At 41.0% G+C, this 9,512-nt stretch overlaps 1 protein-coding gene across 1 annotated transcript; it reads left to right on the top strand.

The window, feature by feature from the left end:
- Nucleotides 1–537: 537 nt before the first annotated feature.
- Nucleotides 538–8,587, top strand: chs1 (chitin synthase 1). Its single transcript, XM_048206025.1, has 16 exons — nucleotides 538–1,504; nucleotides 1,613–1,711; nucleotides 1,816–1,992; nucleotides 2,106–2,253; nucleotides 2,344–2,409; nucleotides 2,719–2,953; nucleotides 3,445–3,645; nucleotides 3,903–4,187; nucleotides 5,492–5,671; nucleotides 5,776–6,316; nucleotides 6,415–6,554; nucleotides 6,779–7,134; nucleotides 7,748–7,858; nucleotides 7,951–8,171; nucleotides 8,268–8,334; nucleotides 8,440–8,587. The coding sequence occupies exons 1-16, from the start codon at nucleotides 657–659 to the stop codon at nucleotides 8,512–8,514; spliced, it is 3,750 nt and encodes a 1,249-aa protein (XP_048061982.1). The 5' UTR covers nucleotides 538–656; the 3' UTR covers nucleotides 8,515–8,587.
- The last annotated feature ends 925 nt before the right edge of the window (nucleotides 8,588–9,512 follow it).

The raw sequence follows: 9,512 nt of genomic DNA, 5'->3' as shown, positions 1-9,512 counted from the left end.
ATTGGGGACATCACCATTAAAAATATTAAAGCTAAAATGAGAGCTGGCCAACTCACTTCACTCCGTCCTGATCTATCCCTTTGCCAAGGTGGTCTTCCTGCCCTAACCAAGTTGACCAATCAAGACCTCCGTAGCCTTGGTAGACCCATCTAATCAACCACATAGACCAGCTTCAACCAACTACAAACCGTAAAAGACCAGCAAAACCAGCCTCCGTCAAAAGCTGATTTTATTTGGATTTTTCTGATAGTTAGACATTGATGACTTGATGGCAAAAGAGTAATTCATGGTGTAGTTGCTGTAGCTGAAACATGCATGAACTGATGATATGTATACCTTGAGTGCAATGAAAGTCACAATGCGTAAATGTAATGATGGCTGTTAATGCTTCTGCAGATGTGTGTGATTGAGAGTCTGGTGGCCGTCGGGACGGCAATGCTGGTGCTCATTGTGATGCCTAAGCTTGACATCCTTACAAACCTCTGCATCCCTGGAGGGATCTGCATCCTTTCAGCCGTGTTCCAGATCGCCTTCCGCTTGCAGACAAGGAGCTGGATGATCATCTACCCCATAAGCTCCCTCATCCTAGTGCTCAGCGGATACGCTCTATTGGGGATTGACTACTACGTAAGAGATTCCACATACATCCCAGACAAATGGAAAATTCTTACGTATATATCGGCATTGCGATTTTTGCATCATTGCTGGTTTCTCTGAACTGGTGGGAGAACCCTTTTCAGGCCAGCACTAACATTCAGGAGATGCTCAAGGATCTGGACTCTTTCAGAGACTCTGTTTATCTGTTCACCAGCCTCCTTCGAATAGCCGTGACTCTGGGGGTGTACTTTCTGTATTTCTGCCTGATTGCTGAGACTCGCATCAACTGGGACGACTACACCCAAACCAGTAAAGGAGCCGTAGAGATAGGCCTTGGGCTGTTTTTCCTGCAGGCGTTCTGCTCTGCTGCGTGCCACTGGTTTGGAGTCGTGGCCTGCAAGATCCACGCCGTGAAATATGGTTTTGCCCTGCCTGTGTCATTAATCGGTCCAGTAACAATACTCCTGGGCATTACGCTGTTCCTGACGCAAGCTAAAGTCTCTCCAGCTGAAATTATTACTGTAAGCGTATTTTCTGACACTGATAATTCTACACAAAATATTTCACAAAAGATTGCCACTCCTTTCTGGCAATTTTGCTATGAACGTGAAGGTCTCAAGAACGTCAATACCACCCCGGTTATAATGCTGGAGATTTCCAATAGCATCTGCAAAACGTCACTCAACAATCCATATGACATGTGGCCTTTCTCCATGCTGGTGCTGGAGGGGGTCTGCATGTGGCTCGGGCTCATCTCATGCACGTATTACGTGTGGAAAATAAAAGTGCAGAGAATTGAACGCACGTCTCAGCTTTTCGTACGCCGCCTGTATGAATCCGCCTTCATTGACCTCTCTATGCTGCTGAACACGAAAATGAAAGTCATTCGTACAGCAAACAAGGAGAGGTACATACATTCAGACAAACTCATGATCTATATGATACACATAATACAGTACAAGTGCTTTAATTGAGTCAAAATCTGTTTCCTTTCCTTGTTCTTTCTGTCATGTAGTAGTGACATTGAAGTGGAAAACTGTGTCATTTACCTTTGTGCAACAATGTGGCATGAAACATATGACGAGATGCTGAAAATCTTGACTTCAATGTTCAGGTATTTATACTGTGATGAATGAGTTTGAAAAACCTAGTTGCTTTTTTAACTTTCGAGCAGCCGGCTGCAGTTCTTTATTCATATCTCTTGTTTGTTGGTTTCAGATTGGACAGATACCGAGGGGATCCAAAGGAGGAACACAAAGATGTTTTTGACTTTGAGTGCCATATTTATGTCGACGATGCCTTCATGATAGAAAAAGACGAAGAAAAAGGCACTGAGAAAACGCTTGTCAACAGCTATGTTAACGACCTTGTAAATGTTGTCATGGAGGTCTACAGGTAGGGCAAAGGTTTCCTATCCTTTATCAGCATATTGTATGTGACTCATCTGGACAAACTGATGTTAATGATATTTCACAACCAACTGTAAACCAAATATTTTTGCCTTCAAGGGTATTTACAAATAAGGAGCCTGATGAGGTTTCTATCATTGAAACACCATATGGTGGTCGTCTTGTGTTTGTCATGCCAGAGGGAAACATGCTTTATTTCCACCTGAAGGACAAAGCACTGATTCGAAATAAAAAGAGATGGTCACAGGTGAACATCAAAGTCCTATTCCTTAGTATGAAGAATAATTCTGTCTTTGAACCCTTGCCTGAACCTGTCTGGACATGTGTGCATTTTCAGATCATGTACCTGTATTACCTGCTAGGTTGGAAAGGATACAATGTCAAAAACCCTCAGAAAATAACAGTAAGTCCATTCAGTCACTGGTGATGTTTGATAAGTCAAGCTTATGTTGGTTTAGTGATTCAAACAAACCCCTAACCCTAAACGGTGCCGCATACATAAACCATACAGCTTAAGGTGATTAGATTTACGTAAAAAGGTCCCACACACTTACATCGAAAGAAGGACCCAAGCCGTATCTAGAGACCCGGCACACAAGGGCGGACGCTTTTGACTTGAGCAACCATGTAGAAACCACCCAGAACAGCTTTGCAACCCCCCAGACAACCTAACAAGATAACTTTCTGTTTTTGACACTGTGTGTTCTTACAGAGACAGAACAACCCATGCCGTGCCAGTCTCATATCATTAGACAGTGAGACTTATTTACTACCTTCTTATGACAACGACAGCAAGAGGAAGCATATATCTGATGACAACACGTATATCATGGCCTTGGATGGAGACACAGACTTCCAGCCTGGTGCTCTGATACTGCTCGTCGACCGTCTGAGAATGTATGACAATGTGGGTGCAGCGTGTGGACGGATCCACCCTACTGGAATGGGTAAAAATCATCTGTGTTCAGAAAAATCAAACTAATTGTCATCTTTTGAAAAAAGCTTTGCTTATTGGGAAAGTAGTATGTCAAAAACACGTATATGAATTACATAACAGTATTACATAGAACTGACAAATGACTGTAAATTACATAAAGGAAGAAAGAAGAAGAAGCTGTCTGAAATTTTATAACGGATAATGACATGCCCTTTTATAGACCGGCTATTCTGATCTATAGACAAAGTCCATTGATATAACCCTTCCCGGCAATTACTGCAGCTTTATAATAACGTCGCACCGCACCATGCGTGCTAGAAAGAGCCATCGAAAAGATAGCTAATCTCAACAAAACATGACAGCCACCATTTACAATATGATAACATTGCTCAGCTATCAGAAAGATTATACCCAGAAACTTAAATTTAGTTATGCACACTATACTTCATTGTTCAAAATAGCGATTCTTGTTCTAGAGACTCTATGAATGTGATGTTTCAGGCCCAATGGTGTGGTATCAGAAGTTCGAGTACGCGGTGGGTCACTGGCTTCAGAAGACGGCGGAGCACGTGTTTGGGTCGGTTCTGTGCAGTCCAGGCTGTTTCAGTCTGTTCAGAGGATCTGCGCTGATGGACGACAACGTCCTGAAACGATACACCACCAAAGCCAGTCGAGCCTCTGAGTATGTGCAGTACGATCAAGGTAAATCCCTACCTGAGCTCAGAATCCCTCTGAATATCCTTTTGGGGTTGGTTGGATGAATAGCCTAAAAACCCTATTATCTCAACAACAACAAAAAACTCTGGCATGTATTTTTAGCACCACTCTTCAGTCTAGCAGACAATTAGCAAGACTTATTGCATACGGTTCGTCTGTTTAGATCATTCTATATGAATGTGTACAGTCAGGTTCCTTTATGTCCTGCCAGTTCATCATCTCACTCAACCGCTCTCATTTAGGTGAGGACCGTTGGCTGTGCACTCTTCTCCTGCAGCAGGGCTGGCGGGTGGAGTATAACGCCGCCTCAGATGCTTACACCAACGCTCCTCAAGAGTTCAAAGAGTTTTACAATCAGAGACGTCGATGGGGTCCTTCGACACTGGCCAACACTCTCGACCTGCTCCACAGCGGGAGAGACACAGTCAAGAGGAACACCTCCATATCCATGCTCTACATCTTATATCAGATGTTCACTGTGGCTTCCTCCATTCTGGGACCTGCATCGGTTACCCTCATGGTTGCAGGTAAATATTCAAAGACTGGATCCCTGGATTTTAGGGATTTTCAATTACAGTGGTTCAACTGTCCTGCTGGAAATATCAACTAAATCCAGCTTCTGATGGGGCTGGGTTTGACCTGGTAGACCAGGGTTCCTCAAACCTGGTCCTGGAGTGCCACTGCCCTGCAGAGTCTAGTTCCAACCCTAATCAAACACTCCTGAATAAGCTAGTCAAGGTCTTCAGATTTACTAGAAAATTGCAGGTAGGTTTGGTCATGATTTGAGCTAAACGCTGCAGGATTTGAGGAACCCTGTGGTCAGCCTGTTTAGGAATCATCAAGATTCTAGGATGTGGTCCTGGAGTGCCACTGTCCTGCAGAAGTTTAGCTCCAATTTTCCTCAACACACCTACCTGGGAGTTTCTAGTATGCCTAGTAAGACCTTGATTAGCTGGTTCAGGTGTGTTTAATTGAGGCTGGAGCTGAACTCTGCAGGACTGTGGCCTTCCATTAGCAGGATAGTTTAAAGGGATAGTTCACCCAAAAATGAAAATTATCCCACGATTTACTCACCCTCAAGCCATCCTAGGTCTACATGACTATCTACTTTCAGACGAACACAATCTGAGATATATTTAAAAATATCCAGGCTCTCCCAAGCTTTATAATGGTAGTGACATTTTGAAGCCCCCAAAAATGCATCCATCTATCATAAAAAGTAATCCAATAAGGCTCCAGGGGGTTAATAAAGGCCTTCTGAAACGAAGTGATGGGTTTTTGTAAGAAAAATATCCATATTTAAAACTTTATAAAGTAAATATGCACCGATTTGTGCCGGAAGATGTCTAAGCTTATGATACTCCTACATCCTACATCGTGTCATGGGTTACTCATTTGGCGTAAGTTGACTTGTGCATTCTATGTATGGTCGTCTGCCGGAAGCTAGTTATTTAAAAGAATATTTTTTCTCACAAAAAAAACACTACTTCACTTCAGAAGGCCTTTAATAACTCCCTGGAGTCATATGGATTATATTTATGATGGATGGATGCATTTATTTTGGGCTTTCACTACCCCATTCACTACCATTATAATGCTTGGAAGAGCCAGGATGTTTTTAAATACATCTCGGATTGTGTTCGTCTGAAAGAAGATAGTCACATACACCTAGGATGGCTTGAAGGTGAGTTAATCATGGGATAACTTTCATTTTTGGGTGAACTATCTCTTTAACATTACACGTATTGAAAATGTGTTTCTGTGGATATATAAAAGTATGATTAGTGATGCCGAGTACAAAGTCTGATAATTTTCTCTTTTTCCATTTCAGGAGCTTTCCAGTTTGTGTTTAAAATTTCAGGCACTCTTTCCATAATAATTGCAGTTATACCTCCAACTGTTTACATGATCATATGTTTTGTGGCCAAACCCAACTTCCAAATCACAATTGCTGCCATTCTCAGTGTCATATATGCATTCCTGATGACTGCATCCTTCTTTTCCATTATTGGTAATTATAGTTAATTATCGTTTTACAGTTGTTATTTTTTTGCATTTGAATTGTGTGGAAAATGGCCTTGGTGACAATCCATCTCATTGGACTTCTCATTTTAGGTGACATGGTTATCCAACAAACATTCATAACTCCTACTGGACTCTTCCTGGTGTCTGGTGCGATCCTGTATGTGGTGACCGCCATCCTTCACCCTCAAGAGACCACTTTGATCCTCTATGGTCTGATGTACTTCATCTGCATTCCCAGTGGCTATCTCCTCCTCACCATATACTCCCTAGTCAACATGCACATTGTATCTTGGGGCACTCGAGAAACCAGTAAGGGCAAAGAGCAGAAAAAGCAAGTGGGTGTCGTGTGCAATCGCGACTGCAAAATGTGCTGTTGGGATGTGAAAATCCAAGTCACTCAAGAGACCGAAAATCTACTGCTTCAACAAATCCAGAATGCCGTCAATCCAAACACACCAGCTGCCAAAACCGAGCCCGACGAGCCACTGGCTCAGAGCACCCAAGAAGAACAGAGCACTTTAGACAAGAACAAACGCAACCTGGACAACCAGGAGATGAGCCGTAAGAAGGACGAATCCAAAGAGAATCTCAACAAGGACAACAAGGAAAAGGACACTGACTCTGAGAGAAGGTAAATAAATAATATGAAAATGTGTTTGGATTACAATTGCAATGCAGAAGAAAAGTTCTTATTTGTTTACCAACGATCACTCCAAATTAATCTTTCAGTGGGAGCTCCAAAAGCACTGAGAAGAAAGTGGACCAATTTAATGACGACACAGACTTTGACGATGACGACGACGATGACGATGATGATTATGATTTTGATTACAATAATTTGGAGCCGAAGGAAGTTGTGCCTGAGAGTGGTAAGAGATGATCTCATCACAAACCAGTGGTTTTTGCTCTATTCCTACAGATATCTCAGTTTCCACATGATCCATGATCATCTTGTTAGTAACGGGTGTGCCAGATTAGCAGTGGATTGAGAAACTCTGATTCAAACCACAAACACTCCTCATATCTACCCTATTCTGAGTGTTAAGTTGGTCTGTGCAATTAATTATTATTAAACATTGTTCTTAATGGACAGATTGGGTGGAGCCAGTGAAGAGAGAGTTCCTGAAGAAACTGACCTATGCTAATCTAAAGAGGAACCTTCAGGAGCAGATCAGATACACGCTGAGGAACAAGAACCAGGAGGATCTGTGCGAGGAACTGGTGCTGATTCTCACGGACACCCTGAACGAGGAGCTGAAGGATAAAGTGGGTCCTGAGGATGTGTTGACCGAGACTCAGCTGGAGGAACTGCAATATGCTCTGAATGAAGCCGCCAGACGCATCGTAAAGGCCAACCGTATCGAGAACGGAGCGCAGAGACTGGAGCGTCGTGTCAAGAGGGGGATCGAGAGAACACTTGTGGCTCCACAGGTTGAGAAACTATCTGAGGTAAGGTTTCGCGAATGGTTCGAGGCACCAATACACTTACATCAATGTTCTTTTTCGTTCTTCGCTTAAGAGTAAAAAGAAATTTAAAATACCTTTGCAGAGGTTAGCGGACATCATACAACAGATTGATTTAAAACAGCAGCTTTACAGTGTTAAACTTGAAAAAAGTGTCTCTTTCAGCTAGAATTACAGCTTCAGTTTCTACTATAAAGCGTCTATCCAGTGTGTTCATGTCTGACCTCGACCAACTGAACAGAAGTGATGGGTCGATCATGAACGATTTGTTCACTTCTTAATCTTTAGTATGACTCGGGAACAAAGAGTTGCCTCAGAGAGTGATCCATTCATTTTGAACAATCTCAATAAACAGTTACGGTTTAGGAAGGGGTTTTGACTCTTTAGAATAATGGTTGGCTCTGGTTGATAGAAATACTGTTCCAAGATTAACAAAGGATGTAGATCCAGGAACACGTGCGATTTGTGTGAATCATGTTGTGAGAAGCTTCAGTGGTTTATCAATGGATAAGTAATGCATTTGTCTAAATTGACCGATCGACATTTATATGGAGCCACATTATTGTTGGTAATGAATTTGTATGTGCTACAATTTCAGGATGAAACCGATTTCTGGAATAAACTGTTAGAGCGTTATCTCAAGCCCATTCAAGATGACAAAGCTCATCTCGAGGAAGTGACAAGGGAGCTAAAGTCTCTACGAAACAAGGTAAGGTTGGCCAATTTTGGTTGGAAAAATCTTTTCTGGCACATAATTTCATATGTTAAATGTGAACTCTTCTCTCCTTTTTGTGTGTGCAGGCAGTGTTTTTGTACTTCATAGTTAATGTCCTATGGGTCGTAGCGACGTTCTTCCTTCAGGCCATTGGCGGTGATGTTCTGAGCATCGAGATTCCAAAGTACGATCCAATAAACAAAACGTTATTACCAGATCCCATGAAGGTGGAGCCTTTGAGTTTGATGTTTCTGCTGTCTTTTGCCGTTCTGCTCATCGTTCAGTTCTTGGCGATGCTCTACCACAGGTACAACACTCGTCACGTACTGCCACACTGGCACCTGAACGATCAATTTAATATTATATATATGGAACTTGATTATTTTGCTGTCTTCCATTACAGAGTATACACCCTCATCCATGTGGTGTCGTACAGAGGCACGGAGAAAAACTACAAAGAAAAGGATGAGGCGAGTAGACTCTCTTTTTTGTTCTGCCGTTTAACTGACTGTATTTTTATATGGATTCGAACTGAAATAAGTATACTCTTCTTATAATGGTTTTGTTCTTCACAGGAGGATGAAGATGATGCACTGATCCTGGGGAATCCAATTGAAAATACTCTTGTCATCACCGGCGATGATTTATAAAACAACAATGCTTTAATTCCTAGTTAGCAAAGTTACAGTCGAAGTGAATGAATGGTTTCTCATGCATGAAAAAGAAAACAATGAAGCCAGATTAACACCACATGCTCAAAATTGGAGCTAGGATTTGTTTACTGTAGATGTTTGCACTGAATAAGTCACATTTTTCTATGTATTCTTAGAATGTTTTACCTTTTGATCATTTGCATAGTTTATATCTGTGTTAATGTATTTGTTTGTCAAATATTAAATATTCTGTAACAAACTGGTCTGGACCCATCTATTTACTGGAAAACACATTTCATTATAAAATAGCTCATTTCATGGTGAGTGTATTACACAACTGCCCTGAATATCATGGCCATTTTTTTCACAAAGTAAATTATCTCCATTGATACAACAAAGTGTCATAAAAATATCATAACATGTATATTACATAAGATTAGTCTTCTGATAGCCTTTGATAGCTTTGTTTGAAGAACATAATCTTATTTAAGTCATTAATATTAAAGGTTAATAGGCCAGGGCCCGTATGTATAAAACTTCTCAGAAATGCTCTTAAGAATAGTCTTAAGTTTTGACTTAAGTGTCAAAAAAATTCTTAGTAAAGAGTAGGATTTTTCTAAGAGTAGGAGACTTTTATAAAGAAGCTAAAAGCAACTTTTAGTAAAGTATAAGACAGATTCTTAAGTGCTGAGTTAAGTGTTGTGAACTAAGGACTACAATGATGTCAACTCTGAATCAGCCAATAGCGAGCCCTGAAGGGTGAAGTCACAGCAGCACAACACCAATCATTTAATGTTATTATTAAAAAAATCATTTAAAAAGACACTGAAATGTTTTAATATTTTAATTTATTTTTAAAAACAGCTTTGCATTGTGCAAAATGATCACAAATTAGTATTGATGGTGTGGAATCTTTTTCTATTGATATATGTCTCCTCATCTACAGTTAGAGCAATGATGTGTCATGAGTTCATCAACGGCTCCAACAGCTCCAC

Source organism: Megalobrama amblycephala, linkage group LG10, assembly GCF_018812025.1.
Source record: "Megalobrama amblycephala isolate DHTTF-2021 linkage group LG10, ASM1881202v1, whole genome shotgun sequence".
Taxonomy (NCBI): Eukaryota; Metazoa; Chordata; class Actinopteri; order Cypriniformes; family Xenocyprididae; genus Megalobrama; species Megalobrama amblycephala.
The sequence above is the reverse complement of the archived record's forward strand: the minus strand, read 5'-3'. Positions and strand labels throughout refer to the sequence as shown.

What these genes read in the sequence shown, in the direction of transcription:
- chs1 (XM_048206025.1), top strand. Translation starts at nt 657, where the DNA reads ATGGAAAATTCTTACGTATATATCGGCATTGCGATTTTTGCATCATTG. An exon ending in GACACTGACTCTGAGAGAAG is followed by an intron (nt 6,317 to 6,414) that starts GTAAATAAATAA and finishes TTAATCTTTCAG; the next exon opens with TGGGAGCTCCAAAAGCACTG. An exon ending in TTGGCGATGCTCTACCACAG is followed by an intron (nt 8,172 to 8,267) that starts GTACAACACTCG and finishes CTTCCATTACAG; the next exon opens with AGTATACACCCTCATCCATG.